This window comes from Rhincodon typus, chromosome 30 (assembly GCF_021869965.1).
Source record: "Rhincodon typus isolate 14 chromosome 30, sRhiTyp1.1, whole genome shotgun sequence".
In the NCBI taxonomy this organism is placed as follows: domain Eukaryota; kingdom Metazoa; phylum Chordata; class Chondrichthyes; order Orectolobiformes; family Rhincodontidae; genus Rhincodon; species Rhincodon typus.
The window spans coordinates 16,841,247-16,861,455 of NC_063361.1; the positions used below are offsets into that span (position 1 = coordinate 16,841,247).

General features: G+C 40.6%; 1 protein-coding gene across 5 annotated transcripts; it reads right to left on the minus strand.

Annotated features, from left to right (window-relative positions):
* Positions 1–4,451: 4,451 nt before the first annotated feature.
* On the minus strand, positions 4,452–19,117 carry LOC125486596 (glucocorticoid-induced transcript 1 protein-like). 5 transcript variants are annotated; one of them, XM_048614714.1, is made up of 3 exons: positions 18,574–19,117; positions 16,171–16,260; positions 4,452–4,863 (listed from the first exon to the last, which is right to left on the minus strand). In XM_048614714.1, exons 1-3 carry the CDS (start codon positions 18,914–18,916, stop codon positions 4,652–4,654), a joined length of 645 nt encoding a protein of 214 aa, XP_048470671.1. In that variant the 5' UTR covers positions 18,917–19,117; the 3' UTR covers positions 4,452–4,651. The 5 variants fall into 5 exon arrangements, with proteins under 5 accessions (XP_048470671.1, XP_048470670.1, XP_048470669.1 ...); XM_048614713.1 differs by having other exon boundaries at positions 16,156–16,260; positions 18,574–19,116; XM_048614712.1 differs by having other exon boundaries at positions 4,452–4,866; positions 16,156–16,260; positions 18,574–19,116.
* Positions 19,118–20,209: the final 1,092 nt, after the last annotated feature.

Here is a 20,209-nt window from a genome sequence, read left to right on the forward strand (position 1 = left end):
AGCAGTCTGCCCACCAGCATGGGATTCAACTCACCTCAATAGGCATGAAATTTATATAGAACAGATGCAAATGAAAAAATCCAATTTCAGAGACAGCTCCCAACCCCCAGAAAGGAACACAAGCCAGCAAGACGTAGACCAAGATTTCATTTTCCCTTTTCGAAAAAAAAACGCATGCAGAATTTTCAATAAGTAGGTAAGGCACAATTCCTGGCTATTTCCTACACATTACACCATTAATCTCCCCTACAGAGTAGTTTCTTCTTTCCACATGCATTTGGAAATTGAGAAAGGTTTCAGGACCTCAAACAAGAATCATTATGGGGCAATTCGGATCGAGACTAAAACGTCTAGGTTAACGTACCCTTCAAGAGAAATGCATAGAATTCCATAATTCTTGGGAAGCAGAACATTGGGTGATGATGATTAGGTCATTTATTGCTCATCCTAATTGCCCTAGAGAAGGAGCTAGTGAGCTGCTTTCTTGAATCATTGCAGTCCTTGAAGCTTAGGGACACCATCAGTGCTATTAGTAAAGGAGGATGTACACTCCAACAGAAGAAAGGAATCAGCAATAAGGAATTACATTATTCCTCTCCACCCCAGGACTATGGGAGATAAGCTTAACATGTAAAGTTTGAATGCCTCAAAAAATGTTTTGTAGATGTTGCTGTCTCAAAACGTAGATACATGAAACAAACCTGCAAGAAACAGCTGCCTAATCAACTTGCAGCAGATAGTGACAAGCACATGCTGCAGTTTCATACAGTACAAAAAGAGTAGGCATTATAGATTCCTAGTAGGGACGGGTTACTAGAAGCACCTGCCCTTGCTCCTGAACCCTGTTACTATAATCTCCTTCAAGCAAACCATCCAAAAACAAACAAACAGTCAGCAACCTTGCCCACTCCCCTTGGAATTCAAGATCACTGGTCAGTCACAGTCTTCGATTCTGAGGAAGCAGTGCTGCTTAATGGTTGCCAGTCTGATCTTGCAGCAGGTTAAGGTGAGAAGGGACATTCCTTCTTGGGACAGCAATCTACTGAAATGCCCATTGCGTGGCCACTAAGGCACAAGATGCAACAGGCTTGTTTGTGGTGTTGGTGGACTGTATCCACTACGCTGGGGAAGCCACCGCTGCATTGAAAAAGGACAGTTAATAATCCCAAGATGGTAGGAACTGCCGACTTTCTGAATAACAGTCCAGACCCAAAACGGCAGCTTTCCTGCTTGGCCTGTGTTCATTCAGTTCCACACCTTGCTATCTCAGTTAATAATTCCAGTGTTGTCTGGCAATATATCAACACAGCATAACCAACTCTGAAGTAAACAATGAAATGAAAAAATCATAATCCACTGGATAACTAAAGGACGGTTTTAAAAAGGTCTCAAATTAATGGCTTGCCTGACAAGTCTTAGTTGTTAGGTCATCAATATGGAGAATCTCCATCCTCTCAAATTATAAGTTGTCAGCACTCCCTTCCCTTCTCCTAAAAGGGCATCCAAAAATCATGTCACTTAGTTCCACCATACAACACTAACTCAAATCCTCAGGCCTAAAAAAATTGCAGAACTTAAATGTTCACAATAGTTACATCCAACCTTTGATCTAGTTAGTACAAAGTGGGCACAAAAGATTACTTCACTGGTCTCAGCTGAAGTTTCGCCATGGTAAAGATTTCTGAACAATGTTTGAATCTATTTGTAAAATCAACCAAGCAGAATCTCACTGCAAAAGTAATGGCAGCTTGATGGAGCATCCAATTTGGCTCTGTGCATTTTTCCCTATTCTTTCATGGGACGTGAGCATGGTTTCTAAGATCAGCATTTGCTGCCCATCCCCTATTGCACTCCAACTGACAACCATTATACCATCTCCCTCAATTGATATGACCCAGGTTCTCAGTCAGGTATATCAAATTCTTACTTTCACTAAGATTAGTGTCATTCAAGTTCAATGATTAGAAAGCACCATTTGTATACCAAACAACCCAGAAAAGTTCCTTACACCAGTATTTAACAGATTATTCACGTAATCATATGTGCTACATGATCTGAAAGTCTATTTCAGATGTGGAATATATTACATTAGCTTTGTTGACTGCTATGCATTAGCCAGATATGCTGAACAGCCAAGTTTAGGAACATGCCGGGTGTCTCTATGCTTCACCTAGAGCAGCACAAAATTCATGTAACTACACAGGTCCATCTTAACTTGCCATGTTACAATCTACAATTGTAAGAATTCAGTTATTTTATCTAGATTTATTTTTCAGATTCTGCAAGCTCATTTAATTTGGAAACACATCAGCGCATCTTACTTTTACCAAGTTAGAATAACAGAGTCCTTAAAGTGCACTAAAAGGCCATTTGGCCCCCCCCAAAGAGCACCCCACCCAGGCCCAGCCACCCACCTTCCCTATCCCCATTACCTCACATTTATTATGCAGGTTAGGTGGTTTAACCATATCACTGGAGACTAATGGGCAATTCAGCATGGCCAGTCAACCTAACCTACACAATCGTTGGACTGTGGGAAGAAGCTGGAGCACCCAACAGAAACCCACAGACATGGGGAGAACATGCATACTGCACATAGTCACCCAAGGCTGGAATTGAACCTGGGACCCTGGCACTGTCAGGCAGTAGTAACCACTGGGCCATCATACCACCCATTACTGTAGCTCAGTCATTTAGACTAGAAAGTGAATGGAGCTCCCTGCACTGATCTAGGAGACAACTCATTCAGGAAGGCAACCCTTAAAGTCCTGACATTCCCTTTGTAACAAGGACTTACATGCTGTCTCTGATCTATTCTGAAGTTTACTGAATTCCCTGAAAAATATTTCATTTGAGGACTTGATCAAAGGCCTTCTCAAAACCAAATTACACCACAATCATACGGCTTTCCAGTCTACTCGGGATGGGGCATTCTCAAAGTCACAAGCTATCAGGTAACATTTTTTGAAACTGGTTACAGTCACTTATTAAGCTACAATCAGATGACCTTTCACTTCCAATCATGAATTCCCTTATTTCATACTCCAGAAGGCAGGGATGTCAACATTACTTTTCCAATCAAATCCTCTCCGTTAAAAAGATGGACAACTTCAATTTCCATTGCATTGCTCATCTGTGCTAGCATTGAAAACTGCACTGATCACTTCATTAACTCTAGACTCAAACTATGCTGATATTTTCCTGGTCAGACTTCCTGTGCTCAGGCAGATTTGAAAAACTGACATTCTTGCTTTCACGTCTCTCTGCTCCTCACATCGCAGTATCCTCCTTCACCATGACACCTTCAATCCCAGAATCTTTTATATCTTCAGTTTTAAACTCACTTCATATTGGTACATATGCCGTTAGCTATTTAACCTCCCAAGCCTTTGAATTACCTCGCAAACCTCTCCAACACCTCACTTATGGAAAATTGTTTAAATCTACCTCTTACTCTGCCATCTATCCTAATATCTCCCAGTGTGACTCCATGCCAATTTAGTTTGAAAACAATCCGAAAGAGAGTGTATTGCTAAGTTTTACAGTGGTAGAAAATCCTATAAAAAATGAAGTTGCTATCTCATTTTATAATATTAGCAGGTCAGCATTTTCAATCTTCTAGTACTTCAAGAACTGTGTACCTCAGCATGTTCGTCAGAATCTACCTTTCTCCCTCAATAATTTTGCTAAGTCCTACCTACAGCAAGGATTTGCTTCTAGCCATTAGACTTCCTTGGACATCCAATACATGTAAAGTTTGCAACATCCATTCTAGTGGACACAGCCACCTTTTAAATTTGAAGAATGAAAGAATGAATCATTTAGATATTTCTCTATATTCAGCTTTGAGCCCATTTTCATGAATTGTTTTTCAGTTTGTTATTTTTGTCTCAAATGCATAGCAGCTGAGATGGTGAAACCTCAAATTCTAGCATTTTGTTTGCATTCAGGTGAGCAAGTCCTTTGATCTTGAAGTATTTCAATTATTTTGCTTTTTAAAGGTCATTTTAAAATTGCCTGCATATCCATTTGGGTAACATTCTTTAGCTCCAGCTGACTGATTTCTCTTATTTAAAAATCAAACCAGAAACTCAACGTTATACCTTGCTCAATTTGTATTCTCTAGACAATTTACTAAAAGCCTCACCAATCCATTGTTAAATTTAGTTCACTTGAAATTTGGTCTCATTCCCAGTTCAGCTAGTACTGCAATTTAAATTCCATGTTATAAATCAAGAAAATTTGATTAAGACAAGCATTACCACTGGCTCTCAAAGCTTATTTAGAAGTCCATTGACAAACTAGCTCCCCACAACAATAGGAAAAAAAGCAGAAAGAAATTGTGTACAAAGCCAACAAATGAGCAATTAGAGCAGCAATAGCTAGGATGTACTCTTCAGTCACAAATTTTTGTAAAAGTTTTCTCACAGAAATAGATATTGTTCATTAGGTATCAATTCAAGACTGCAGTCACCTTTATTTACAGCATAGAGATAACATACATTGATAAACTTCATAGGACAGAAGAATTTCAAACAGCAGAAAGCTGCACAATGTGTGGTCCTGCACATTGAGCGTCTCTCTAAAGTCACCACTTTACATTGAACAATAGCAAAATGGGAATCAGTGTCAAAGACCTTAGATTCAGCTATCAATACAAGGCCAACAAGGGATGTTTTTCAGACATTTGTTCATTATGGGTCTGAAGTGATAGTACCTGTGTAGCTTTCTCATTCTCCCACGATGCAGAGTGTACATCACTATCACGTGGCCACTGTCCTATCAAGTAAGGTCCGATGATTGTATCGAGGGAGGAGGTGCGTCGTATGCAAGATTTTGTCTGACGAGACTTGGGTTTCTCAACTGCTGGAATAGAAGTCATTTTAAAGTTAGTATTACTTGCTCCCCAAATTCCTGCACATTTACTTCAACTGAAGTTTCTTCTCACTCAAATTTTTTCATTACCCTATGGCTGTCAATGCTTTGCATCTAGACAGCTTAAAAACTTTGGAAGAAGCCCACTGTGATGTAGCCAATATAGAAATCTTGCAAGGCTCGTGTTTGAAGCTAAACTGGACAAAGCACTGCCATTTCTTTGCTGGCAAGTTACAAAATCAAGACGTATTGACAACAAAACCACCCAGAAATTTAGTTCTAACACGGATGCAAGGATGAAAATGTAACACTTGCATAGTGAAATGATTTTGCAAGATCTGGCACTAATTACAGGCAGACTTAACAGCAGGATCTGGTCACATCAACTGAAATTCAATCCAAACTCTATGCCCATTAAGAAAGATTCACAGAAGAAATCCTCTCAATAAAAAGCAAGCAAAGCTAAAACATAAAATTAAACAATTATACCAAAAATGACAGATTTGTAAGCAAACGTGCAATCTTGAAGCTTTCTTAAAATATACTTGCACTAAACTGCAAAACTGAAAATATTCAGTTAGTATATGGCATACAAGTTTATTGTTGTAGGCTTCTCGTGAAAACTAGTCAAAAATTAATGACAAGTGTTTCAGAAGTGCTCAGTCGGTCTACAGTCTCTGATAAGACAATTAAGTGCAAGGGATGGGCTAAATAATGACAGGCCAGTCAGTCTAACTTCAGTGTTGTGAACATAATTACAATAAATTGAGAAATGGGATGAATTGATCCATGCCTTTACAAGGCAGAATTAATATAATCAGTTTGGTTTTGTTAAGGGAAGTTATATCTCACTGATTTACATTTTGAGGAAGTAACATGAAAGATTGATGAGAAAGCACATAGATGCAGCAGGTAATCAGGGAGGCTAATGCAATGTTGACTCAATTCAGATGTTGGAATATCAGTAGAGAAATTTTACTGCAACTGTACAAGGTGCTGGTGAAACCACATCTGGAGTGGTGACAGCAGTGATGACCCCTTTATTTAAGCAAAGATATAACTGCAGGCAGTTCAGAGAAGGTTCACTGAGAGAATCCCTGGTATGGAGGAATTATCTGAGCAAAGGTTAAACAGTTTGGGACTCATTGGAATTTGGAACAATGAGAGGTTATTTGGTTGAAACTAAGAATTTTTAGGGGCTTGATACAAATACTGACAGGATGTTTCTCCTCATGGGAGAGTCTAGGGCCAGAAGACAATCTAAGAATTAAGGGCATCAATTTCAGACCAAGGGGAGATTTTTTTTTCCAGACAATGGAGTGTGTCTTTGGCACACTGCCACACAGCACAGTCGGGTCAGGGCCCTTGAGTATACTGAAGGCTGAGATAGAAGCAGGGGAAGCAATGGCTCTGGGAAAAACACAAGAAAGTGGATTGAGAATTGTTAGATCAGCCATGGTCCTATTGATTGGGGGAGCAGGCTTGAGGAGATGAACGGCCTACTCCTGTTCCTATTTATGGAATGAGGGGAGTATACTGGATGTCATCCATGTAGATTGAGACATTTGACAAGGTTTCAAGTGGCAGACCTCAAAAAGATTAAAGCCCAGGGGTACAGGAAACTGTGGCACATTGGATCCAACATTGGCTCAGTGTCAGAAAACAAATGGTGACGGTTGCTGGATGCTTTGTGAATCAGAAACAGTCGTAGGGCTTGGAGTTGGGTCCCTTGTTATTTGTGGTAGATAATTATGATTTAAAATTTAAATGTGGGAGGCATAATTGAGAAGTCTACAGATTACAAAAAAGGCATGTAATCAATAATGAAGTGAATAGCTGTTGAGTCTAGAATGACATAATAGCTTGGTTGACTGGGTAGCAAAATAAATGGCACTCAATCCAGAGAACTGAGGGGCAATGCATATGGGGGAAGGCAAACAAAGGTGGAATATACAATAAATAGTTAGGATATTGAGTGGAGTCAAGATAGTGAGAGACTTGAGTACATATCCACAGCTCTTTAAATATAAGTAGTGTTCAAGGAAGCATATGGATTTTTTTTCCCTTTGTCAGACAAGGTATGCAAGAGAAAAGCAGTGATTAGAGCTGAAGCAGTGGAAAATGCTGTTAAGCCACAGCAGGAATGGTGTACACAGGTCTGGTTATCACATTATGGGAAGAGCCTTACTGCTCTGGACAAAGTACACAGAAGTGACCTACAAAAATCTGCCAGGACATGAAAATGACAGCTGTAACTCTAACCCTATCGCAGACTGGAAAGGCTAGGGTTATTTTCTTCAGAACAGAGAAGGTCAAGGGATGATTTAATCCATGCACACAAACTAAAATTCCCCTATTACAAAGCACAGTAACAGGAGCTTATGCCTTTTAAACTTTAAGTATTTTAATTTTACAGCAGCAAACAGAGGACTGGACAAGGAAAAGAGGAAAGACACAAGCTACCGAATGTGGAACATGCATACTCATCTACTTTTACTATAAATGGTGCACATAAAAATGTTTGAATTTTGCATGCATGCACCTTAGAAGTTCAGTTTAACAGGATGCACTGCATCAGATAAATTTGACAACAATTTGTCATCAACTCTGTTATAAAAGCTTTTGCAACATGGCTAGAGTTGCCAATGGATATTAAAACTCAATCAAATATTGCTCACATCTTCAACAAACCTCTGTTCAAAGGGACAAATATTTACTTTGACCAAAATAGCTACTTCCCACTGACTATCTTTTAAGCTTACACCACTCCCACAACAGGGCTCGTTAACTCAGCAAACTCCAAACTGGAATACACAAAGCTACACCTGTTCAGTTGAACTCTGCTTTGTACACTCCACATTTGAAGAATGCTAGTTCTATGAGCCGGTTAAGAAATTGCCCAAAATAAAAGTTTAGTGGAGTATAGATCCAGCAACACTCCAGCATACCAACAAGTTTTGAACTGATCAACTCTCCCCCACAAGAACTTAGATTCTCAAACTGTCTCAATCCAATGCAACAGTGGAGACTTGTTCCTAGATGTTCTGTTAAACCTTCCAACTCTCCTATGGAATTTTAATTAAGACTTATTGGTTTGCAACTCTATTACTGCAGAGCTCACAAACAGCACATCACTGGAGTTCCTTCAGGAATACAGTCTTGCCTTGGGGCTCAGAGTGCAGTTTTGCCACACAGGAAAAACAATTTCAAATTTTAGAAAAGTTAACTTATTATGCAAAGGAAACTTTCTTGCCCAGGCTTGCAAAACAATTGCAACTGATATGTCAATTTTACTGAAATAATCCTATCCCTTCTGAAATGTTCAATGCATTTTGCCAAGATAGGAAATTAATCAGCTATGGTATTCACATATCAACTCTTAGTATTGCAAAAAGAACCAAGGTTAACATCAGGAAAAAATAAAGATGGAATCTCCAAGGCAAACCTCTCACAATTTTAGGTATGTTTAAAAGCAGTGTCAAAACATTTCTTCAGAACCTTTCCAAGTATAACATGCAGGGCCACACTAGAACGCAGGGCAAGTGATGTGCAAAAGGCCAAGCCATACAACTGAAGACAGTGGAGCAAAGTTGACATCTAAGTCCTGAAGCAATTTTGTCAGAGGATTGTGGACAAGTGCGGGGTGGGGGGGGGGACAGAAAGAGAAAGGAAAAACTTGCAATCGTAAGTTGTGCACTCCAAGTAAAATCAGCAAAACATGGTAGCATCAAGGAGGATAGAGGAAGAGTCAAGGAGAGAGTTAGGTCACAACTTTCAGTTAACTTGACAAAAGTTAGGACTCATGTTGGTCAAATAAAAAGGAGAGAAGCAGTCTGGATTTGGCTTGTATTTGCACCTTTATGGTATGATTAATGACTACATTGTGCTAAACATTCTGAAATGAAACAATATGGTAAAGGCAACTATGTACAACAGTTCCAAACATCCCATTGTTGAAACCAGTTCCACAAAGCAAAATTACCACAAGCATAATGAAATCTCACACGATACCACAAGAGCATCTATCTACTTCTCTTTACTGCCAAAGGATGTTCAGCAGCAGTAACATCCACAGTAAACTTTAGCAAAGTGAAATGTTAACAGCTTCCTCTCCAATAACTTAATGGTTTTGGACAATTTTAACCTTCCAGTTCAGACTCACTAATGACAAAGTAAAAAAGGATAGAAATTTAAATAGTCTAATCTGGATGTGATTGCATTAACCTCCTTCATTTCACTAAGTCTGCAGGGGTAGGGGGTGGTGACAGCCATGTTCTTCCAGAAGGTTCCAGCTGGCATGACATTCTACCCCACCTCTCCCAGTTCAGAGTGAAACGTGTCATCTATTCTACCTTTTCACAAATAGATGATGCGACAGCAATTACCTGGCACCATCCGCTTGTCTGTCAGAATGCTAAATAAACTAAGTATACAAGAAATGCAAACCAACTTCCAACGAACCCATACTATCAGCTTATTAGAACTTAGGCCTCACATTGACTAGTGGAAATAGAGTGTTTTTTTCCTTGGAAAGCAGCAGATAACATTTTTACCACTCAAATGCCAGGCAATGATCATCTAACCAAAACCCTGACATTCAGTGGTGTTACCACTGTATCCCCCAGTGTGCGCGCGCATGCAGGAAGGGTGGGGTTGCCTCAAACCAGAAACTCAACTCACCACAAATAGTGGTTACAAGGCTGGGAATACTGCAGCAAGTAAGTCACTTCCCGATTCCCCAAAGTCCATTCACCATTTACAAGGTACAAGTCAGGCGTGTAACAGAATACTCCCTATTTGCTGAGATGGGTGCAGCTACAACACCACAAAAAGGTTGACACTGTCCAGAACAAAGCCCCCCACCTGATTGGTACCACATCCACAAGCATCTCTCCATCTACCACAAACACTCAGTAGCAGTACGCACTACATACAAGATACACTGCAGAAATTCATCAAAGAGCAGACAGTACCTTTTAAACCTATGAGAAGGACAAGGACAGCAAATATACATAAACACCACTGCCAGCAAGTTCCCCTCCAAGGTGCTCACCATGCTGACATGGAAATATAATCACCATTCCTTCAGTGTCACTGGGTCAAAACCCCGGAATTCCCTCCCTAAGGGCATTGAGGACACATAGCATGTGGATTGCAACGGTTCAAGAATGCAGTTTGCCACCACCTTCAAAAAGGGAAACGAGAGAGTACAGTAAATGTTGACCAGCCAGCAATACCCACACCCCCATGAGTGAATTAAAAAAATTATGCAGTACTGAATGTGAATGCAGCAACTAAGCAAGTGTTCAACAGCACTTTCCAGGCCAGTGACCTCCATCACTTGGAATAGTACTCCCTAATCTTTTACACCACCTATGAACCCCTAGGTGAGCCAGCAACCATTGTTATCACAAAGTTCATGTTCCCACTTGAAGTCCCGGCCTAGAAGAACATGGCTACCAAAGGAAATGCAATCATGTAGATGTCCATGTTACCTGACTTGAAAATAATTCATTGTTCCTTCACAGTCATTGCATCAAAATTCTAGGTAGGACTCCCTGTCCAACAGCACTAAGCACCAGAACAGCTGCAGCAATTCAAGTTGGCAGCTCATCATCTTCACAAGACTAATTAGTTAATATTGAATGCTGCTGGCATTGTTAGCAAAGCCCAGATCCCACAAATTATTAAAATGTTGTGCTGAGTCAGTAGAACCTCTTTTGTAGAAAAAGAGGCTCGTTAAATACTGCGTTCTAAAGTTGCCAATCAAACATGTTCTGGCTTCTCTCAGGAGACAGCAAATGCTACTATGCATGTTTCTGCATACAAACACATTTATAACCAAGTTAGTTATTAGGTCACTCTAGGGAACGTACAAAGCATTAGCAAATGCCAGCAGATTAAATGGCAATACCTCCTTGAAAGGAAACAAACTTTTCAAATCTATTGAATGCAGTTAACAGATGATCTTTGGGTTGTTAATCCAGTATCATAACCATCAGGCCAGCTCCAGGTATGTAATCAAGTCATTTCTTCCCTTTCAGCTGACACACATCCAACCGCACCATAATTAGATACTAACTTAAAACACAGCACAGAAGTCAGTTTGAAACTTCTACAGGACTGTTGCTTTTGCACTTATTGGTTTCAAATTCAAAGACAAAATACCTCAATATGTATAGGTTTCAGCCATAATAGTAAGAAAGTCTTGATGTTTGTGTTGTGATCAACTTCATTTTGGTTACATTTATATAACATGCAATGAAAGCTGCCAAGCAATTGTAATTACAACTGTTCTCCAATCTCAAATTCTTGCATTTAAATGGGAATACTGTTATACTTTACAAACCTGAAACAAGATGTCACATGAAATGTATTTACAGAGTTTAATATTAAGCATTAAGAGTCTTCACTAAACATTGAGTTCCTTTGCAATATGATTTTTTTCATTAGCATTAAACTTCCGGCACGATCAGCTTCTGTTCCCATAAACGAAAGGTAATTAGCTAATTAGAGAAGCTAAGCACTGTTACTTGTGCTTAGTCTGATTACTTGGAGAAAAGATCTAACTCAGATGTTACCAAATTTCGAAGGTGATTCGGGAATTAACACTTACATGAAAGGCTTGTTATTACACAGGTATAAGTCAATGTTAGAATGATGAGGGTTTATGCCAGCAATAAGTGTCACACAGTAAGAGAGATGGCATAACTAACTCAAGCTTCAATCATGAAACATAGCAAACAGAAAAAATACTGACCCTGTATCCATCAACTGCTCACCAAAAGGCTCCTGACTGTCACCTCACTGCATTCAGTGCAACCTAATGAGTCATGTGTAGAAAGATTAAGGTCAACAGTCTCATTGCTGGACCTGTTGCTCAAAAGTACTTTCTAGGTGGTTTAAACGTACCACTTCTTTGAATGTTATTGACTGGAAGATTCTAAGTCAAAAAGTTGCATGGGCTTTGGGTTTTCAGATCTGGGTCACATCACTGCAAGCCTCAGGTGGACAAACTACTAGAAACAAAAGTCTCAAATCACTTCGTTTCCAGATGTTTGCATGGGGGATGCTATCAAACACAGGTTAGATTAAAGATCCAATTTCCTCTACTTTACTCCAATGTGGTCACTACAGATATCAAAAGATCAACCTCTATATAAAATGATCTTTCCCCACAAAACACTAAGATTAAAAAACAAACTTCTAAACACTGGAAATACCAAAACTGTCAACACTCATTCACTCGAGTTTATTTGTGATATGTACAGACTTAAGATTGTTCAGTGTTGGATTACAGCTCAAAGCCCAAAAACTTTTATTTGATGTTGGGTTAAGTAGTTGATTAGGCTCAACTCATCATTCTACTGCACTTTGGTGAGTTCTAGACTAAACCTATTGCATGAAATCTTCAAATTTTAAGAAAAAACATTAAGCAGAGGCAGAAATAGATGAGAGAGCAAACTTGAGCTGTAAAACCACTGAGTGAATTAACATTATTTAAACAGCCCAAATGCTATAAATTGAAAATTGAAAGGGCCCAAGTATCAGGGATATCGTGCTTGGGCTCCTAAACTTTCAAGGTGGCAGTTTGATAGGTATGAGTGCTACCAATGGATTCTAGTTACATTTTCACTGGGACAATTTAATAGCCAAATCATAGCTTAAAGGCATCATTTTTTTTAAATCACTGACTTGCAAGTGAAGTGATAGTTCACAGTTCAAATACCCCTGTTTGGGAATTACAGCCTGATACACTGTCAGATAAGTCTGTCGTGCATTTCTGAATAAAGCATCGTGATAGGCTTAGGAGATGGTGAGAGCAAGGAGTTAAGAATTTTATACTAACAAAATATCTGCATCCTTGCTGTTGAAAATTACTTATTCACAACATCAACATGTTCAAAAATACAGAGATATATTCAGTTTCTAAAATTTACTTTCCTCTTGCCCTTTGCGTGCAGTGGGGTTTAGTCTAGTCTTGAAGGTTCATGAGAAATTACCAGTTTACACTTGTTTTTGAAACTCTCCAAACAGTACAGAAATATTCAGTTACTACAACTGCCCAAATATCCATTTCAATTTTTCAATCTGCAATCTGCTATGTATTCTGATTGTGCCTCAACATGGTTTTTAACCAACAAATTTATACATCCTTGTAATTTATTATATTTTACTGCTTCTCATATATAGAAGACACACTGAAAAAATCATTTTATATTAACAAAAGTCTGTATGAAAATTTTAGAAACCTAAAGCAGTAATTTCGTTGTGGCACAAACGAGCTCTGCTCAGCTTCCAACTGGTGAAACACAATGTGAAGAACAAGCTGACAAGCCAGTTATTTCCATCTTAAAAAGTGGAACATTAAGAAAATTACACTGCCTTACAGCAAGCTTGGAAAGCCCCAGGATTCAGTTGTACAAGTTGGCTATTCTGTAACTAGTCTGAAATATAAATGATACAAGACTACCTTCTCCAGATGGTCTGGGGTCTATTTAAAAAAAACATTAATTGCTCCCAATGTGGTCCCGGGAAACAGAGGTAGAGTACGATACTGCTCAGTATGTTGATCACACCATAGCCACATACTTAGCCACCTAGTGACAAATAAATCTTCACTCAATCCTTAAGAGTGGCAAGGATAACTATTTCAGACACATGGAGGCAGGCCACACTTTTATTACTGCCCTGCACTTTGCTTGTAGTAGCACAAAACAGTGATAACAGTCACCTTTCAAAAACAAAACACCAGCTTCACAAGGTTGAAGCTGTACCCAAATGCTAGAAAGTCAGCACCTCTTACCCAAATGCCCTTTGTGGTTGAACCAGAGTGGCAGTCAACATTGGGACTCCTTTGCCACGACTGCAATATAACAGTTGGTCATTAAATCTTTGAAGGGGGGGGGCAGTTAGGATTGGCACAGGGAGGAGCAAAGAGTTGTGTATTGAAAGAATGACTAAAACAGTCCTAGAAGACAGTGCTATAGCTGAATGTATTAAATCAGATTCCACTGTGTTCTCATGTCAACAGCAGTCTCCATAGTTAATTTCCAAATTTTGCAAAAAATTTTTATAAGCTGCAGGATCCCTTCAATTGAAATTAAAATTAAAGGCTTAAAACAGGTGAACGAAATTTTAAACAATAAAGTCACCTTTGTCTTACCAGACCATGGAACTGGTCTCAATACAGACTAGCACTTCCTTAACTTAAGGGTGCAAGCATACCGAGGCGGAGAAGGTGAATCCTTGATAGTAATCTCAGCAGGTGCAGGAATTGAACCCATACCTGTTGGCATCATTCAATCACAAACCAGCTGGCTAGCCAACTGAGCCAAACTAACCCCCTTCTCTGTGCCTGTTAGCAAATTAATAGGAAGACCTGCACACACCCATCTAGAGTACAGCATATAGTTCTGGCCATCTCAAATTAAGAAGAATGCAACAACAGAGCAGTCCCACAAAATATTCATGAAACTTGTTGCAAAGAGATGCTACAACCAGAGACTGAAAAAGCAAAAAGGTTGTTCTCCTTGCACAAGACCATGACGAAATTTGACAGAGGCATTCAAAAGCATGAGAGCTGTGGACAGAGTAGACAGGGCTAAACCATTTCTACTCATGCAAGATTAGAGAACCAGAGGACACCAATTAAAGATGCACAGCAAGACAAAAAAGCAATGGCCTCATGAGTAAAACAGATTGATGCAGCAACTAGCTACATCCAAAACACAGCAAGAGTGTGAAGGCAGATTAAAGAGAATGCGATCATCTGAAAAAGAAAAAACTGCAGGGCAGAAAAGCAGCATAGAACAGTGACGCACAGTGAACTACTCTGAGCCAGTACAGGCAGTGACCCGAATGGTGTCCTATGCTATATCCATTCAATGACTGATTTCAAGAGCTTTTCCTGACTACAGGAATGACCCAAACACAAGAGGGGCTTTAAAATATAGTTACCGTAGTAATGTCAGAAATTTGCCAATTTGCATATCTTCTGTCATGAAATTTTTATCATGAAAGTTCATTCATCTGTGACTTTCTAAAGTACCAACTATCATTAAAGATTTCTTCATATGCTTCAGCAATGTAACCTCTCTGCTATTCCAATTCTCGCTGCCTGCACACTCCCAAGTTTCATCAGCCCACTACTAGAAGGTTCATCTTCAGACATTTAAGCTCTGCAATAGCACCCTAAAATTTCTCCTCCATGTTCTTTAAAGCATTATCCTCATGCTGTGGCTTCAAATTTTGTTTTGTCATGCTCCTGTGAACCACCTTAGGCTGTTTTACAGCAGGACAGAAATACAAAACTGCTAAGAACAAATATTCCAATACACACTCTTATACAGGAAAGGTTCCAAACTTGTCCCTCATTACTCAGAAAAAGCCATCAATAATGTGCAGCTGGGTCACAACTCAAATTGTGTTAAATAAAGTCCATATTTATTCCAGTAAATACAGTGCACAAAACTACTTCATTACCACACGAACAAAATCCAGCACTTCAGCTTTTAACAGCTGCAGCAAATATGCGTGGGAACAAAGTGTTACAACCAGTAAATATTTAGTATGGTTAAGCAAACTACTGTAGATGGTGACTGATCATGAGAAAGGGTGGCACCATGTTAACATGGAACTGCGCAGATAAATAGAAATGTCTGCATGCCATTTACTACTGAAACAACCCCACATGCAGTCTATTGATATGAGCCTATCTTCACTCAAAGAAAGTTCAATTAGTTTACATTTATTTACTTAGACTTTAGTAGAGCCTTTAATAAGGTTCCACATGGTAGACTAATTAGTAAAGCTCACTCACATGGGATTCAGGATAAGCTTGCTAATCGGACACAAAATTGTCTCCTACTGTAAAGCCAAGGGTGGTGAAGCAGGGTTGTTTTTCAGACTGGAGGCCTGTGACCAGTGTTCCACAGGGATCAGTGCTGGGTACACTTTTGGTTGGCATTCATATAAATGATTGGGTGAGATTATAGGAGGCACAGTTACTAAGTTTGCAGATGGCACCAAAATTGGTGATATAGTGGACAGTGAAGGTTATCTAGGGTTAGGGAAATCTTGATCAATTGGGTCAATGGGCTGAGGACAGCAGAGGGAGTTTAATTTGGATAAATGAGAGGTACTGCATTTTGGTAAAACAAACAGGGGCAGGACCCTGGGTAATATTGTAGAGCAGAGAAACCTAGGGGTTCAGGTACAGAATTCTTTGAAATTTGCACAGGTAGACAGGGTGGTTATGGAAGCATTCAGCACACTTGCCTTCATTGCTCAGACCTTTCAATATAGGAGTTGGGACATCATGCTGAGGTTGTGCAAGACACTGATGAGGCTTCTTCTGGAATACAGTGTCTAGCTCCGGTTGCCCTGTTATAAGAAGAATATCATTAAACTGGAGAGGATTCAGAAAAAATTTACAAGGATGTTGCCAGAACTGAAGGATTTGAGTTAGGCTGGGACTATTTTCCCTTGAGTGTGAGATTAAGGGGTGACCTTATGGAGGTTTATAAAACCACGAGGGGCATAGATAATGTGAATAGCAAAGGGCTCAGCCCCAAGGTGGGGTGAGTTCAAAACTAGGGGGCACATTTTTAAAAGGTGAGCAGAGGAAGTCGAAAAGGATGAGAGAAGCTACATTTTACACAGAATGGTTAGTGTGGAATGAACTGCCAAAGGAAGTGGTGGGTGCATGCACAATCGCAACATTTAGTAGACATTTGGATAAGTAAGTGAAAAGGAAAGGTTTAGAGGGATATGGGTCAAATGGAGGCAGGTGGGACTGGTTTAGTTTGGGAACATGGTTGGCATGGACTAGTTGGACCAAAAAGAGTCATACAGCATGGAAACAGACCCTATGACATTTCGCATATTGAGTCCTATCCAACAAGCAGTAACTGAATGGTCAATAACCTGTTTTGGCCAGACTTTCACAGATCACAGTACTATTGCCAGTTCAGTTGACAATCTCATTTTGGATGTGAAACAATTTGCACAAGTAAAAATTGGTTTCCTCTTTTTCAGCAATGCAAGCAAAAGCTGTCAACCTAATGCAGCAATCAACTGCCGATAAACAAATGTGCAGCATATTAGGAAGAGTGATCTTTGCAGAAATACTGGCACTGAAATTAGAGATCACAAGCCTCTGTGAAATGGGAATATCTGAATGACAGGCTGATTAAAAGGAGTTATTCTGCAGCTTTGTTGCAATAAGACTGTCCATGCATCTAATTTCAATATTAACCTTGTTCAACTGCCTTATAAATCTCTCGTTCGATATCTGAATTAACACAGAAATATTTCATTTTCTCATCTTTCACATTTTCAAAATGATTACCCAGGGGATCGTCTTCAACTTAGCTCACTGGTTTCTTTATAGAAATGCTACATCATATGTCAAAAGCCTATAGATTCTCACAGCTGGAAGCATATTACTTGGACACCTCCATATTCATTTTGACAGCTACACCAATTCCGAACACATTCTATGCAGTTACTGAACACAAGTAATATGCCATAAATGTAGCTATTATTTTGGCATCTAGTTACAGTTGTATTATTTCTATTAAACTTCATGTCTAAATTAAGCTCTTTCTTCAACAAAGCATTCCTACTTGTTTATTTCACTCTTGCAATCAAAACAAACTATACCAGTATTTTTAATTTGAATGTAAATTAAATTTAAATTTCAGTGCTAGGTTCTTATTCCTTTAAAATTTAGCCCAATTTAATAGGATAGATAATGCTGCTTCGAAAAAAGGAAACTGCAACCCCCTACACAGTTGTTATTAAGACACCAGATTATTTCACAACCAGATTTAATTATAAGACAGAAGACAAACTACTGCTCAGCTGTATTGTGCAAAAAGGTCACATTCAAAAATTGCAGAGGCAACTTATCTTGAGCTGAACAATACTATTAGCAACAACCACATATTTGGCAAAATGATTTGGAGGACCCCCAGAAGTCTTCAAAATGACCACTTTATGCACCCAGAAATTATTGCTACATAAACACCCTTTCAAAAGGCAGCAGTTAAGTGCCAGTTTTGATACATTGTACATTTGTATGAAGTCTAAAACATCACTAGCCAACTATATTTAAACCCAAAAATTAATTTCATTTCCTCTCTCACTGCTTCTAGTGAATCTCTGCAGTTAGTAACCATAGTTCAATTCAAACGTTTGTACGCTGCTGATGGAAGCTGATGCCAGCCTGATCAGGCTTATCATTGCTACAGTCTGAGCAGTGTTTGAAACCTGAGAGAATTAACAAACAACAAAAAAAACATGCAATTTACTCCACACAAGTTGCAGCTAACATTGCAATTCCAGGTTCTGTCATTAAGGGGAGGCACTCATGTGGGGGTAGAGAACACAAAAAGAAAAACAAGTAGGCAAGCAAAGAACATGCAAGCTGAGATTGTTAAAATAGATGCTGCTAACGTAGACATGGAGAAAAGGATAAGGGGATGGGGGGGGGGGGGGGGGGAGATTTGGGACACCATGAGTTGACCTGCTTCATTAAGGTTGCGGCTCTCCAGAACAAATTAAAGATAAAACACACCGAATAAAAAACTTATTGTCCCCGTGTGCAATGCTTGGCTGAGATTAATGCCCCGCTGCTCCCTATTGAAGGTGTTTATGTTGCTAGGGCCAGGCAGCAGGAGCAGGTGCAGGTACCTTTGCTGACGGGAGATGTGCAGCAGGAGGCCGAGTGACTGCCTTTCCTCTCCCCGGACGGGGCCGCCCTCCAGGCCGTCTCTTGCTCCCCCGGCCCTGGGCCGCTGCTGGTCGAGGTGGTGACGCTGTGGAAGGCGCTGCGGCTTCCCGGCGGAGAGACGGACGGAGCCGGGGAAGGAACCGAGGGGGAGGGGGAGGAGCCGGGGGCCAGCCGGGCGCCGCCGGGGGGAGTGCTGCCGGCGGCCGCTCGCAGCTGAAAGGGGACGGTGGCTCGGAGCGGCTGAGGGCGGCTGGAGGTCGGGGAGCCGCTGGGCCGCACCCGCGGCGTCACTTGCGAGGACATCGCCGATCGACGGGACTTGGAATTCGAAGACAATAAATGGCGGCGGCAGCGGCGGCTGTTCAGCGACCCCCTCCAGCTGCTCCTAGCCCACCAGCTCCTGGGGAGAAGATCCACTCCCCTCGCTGCTCCCTCTCTGTTCTCACACTGTACATCAACACTCACTCGAACTTTCCCTTAGCCCCATCACCACCGTCCCGCCCCCTTATGGCCTCCTCTCTCCCCTCACTGGCCGTGCCTCTGCCGGCTCGAACTCCGATTGGTCTGACTCCCCGTCCCTCATTCCAGCTGTGACCAATCGCAAGGGGCCGATGGCACATTTCTGGACGGCTGCCTGGAAGGAAAGACACTGATTGGTCGTTCGGCAGGAGGGCGGGGCCTTCTCCAGATCTCCCACTTGCTTGGTGAGTGCCGACATCAGTCAAGGCTGTCGCCGATAGCTATTGGATGAGGCGCGACGGGGGCTCCATGGCAACGACGGTGAGTGACGTCACAACCAGTGCCGCGCGGTCATGTGACCGTCTCTCCCTGGGTTTTACTACAGCCTTTGACGTCACAGCAACAATAAAAATAATGAAAAACTCCTTCTATTTCTCAATGAGTTTCTAATCAAAAAGGCTGCCGCCGTCTCATTACAGTGCAATAAACTGACGTGCGAGTAATTTTTTTTCTCACTGCATTTTCTTCACTTGTTTTTGCTTTAACTGTGTCTCTTTTCTACAGCAACATTGGTATTCTCCTCTTCTTCTCATCCCCTGCCAGTTAGTGCGACAAAATTCAGAATAAGGTCACCATCAACAGATGCAATGCACCGATGCACTCCTTGAGCTGTAGAAGTTACCAAGCAGGTGTGCTGGGCAATCTTGCAACTGAATAGCCTATGGTCCTGGCACTCACCAATTCAGCTATTTGCAAAGCACTGACACTGTAGGTGTTTTCTGAAATAAAGAATGAGCATACCCTACTGGTGTGTCCATATGTTCTGGAGACCTGAACACCAATGTCTGTGCCGTTGTTGACCGTACGGATGTACAGTAAATAATTTCTGAATATCTGTTAGCAATTTAGTCTCTCGCCATCTGAAAAAGACAGAAATTATATACAAGCCTGTCCCTGGTAAATATAGTGAGTCACTCAGTATTGCCATCAGATATGCCCTGCAGTAGATTCTTACCTACGCTGGCAATATCATGTCATTTAATGATCTCTTTGTAAACAGTGTGTAAACTCTTGTGTGGCTGGTAAAATGGGCTAAACAGTGGCAAATAAGGTTTATTAATGAAAAGTATGAGGTGA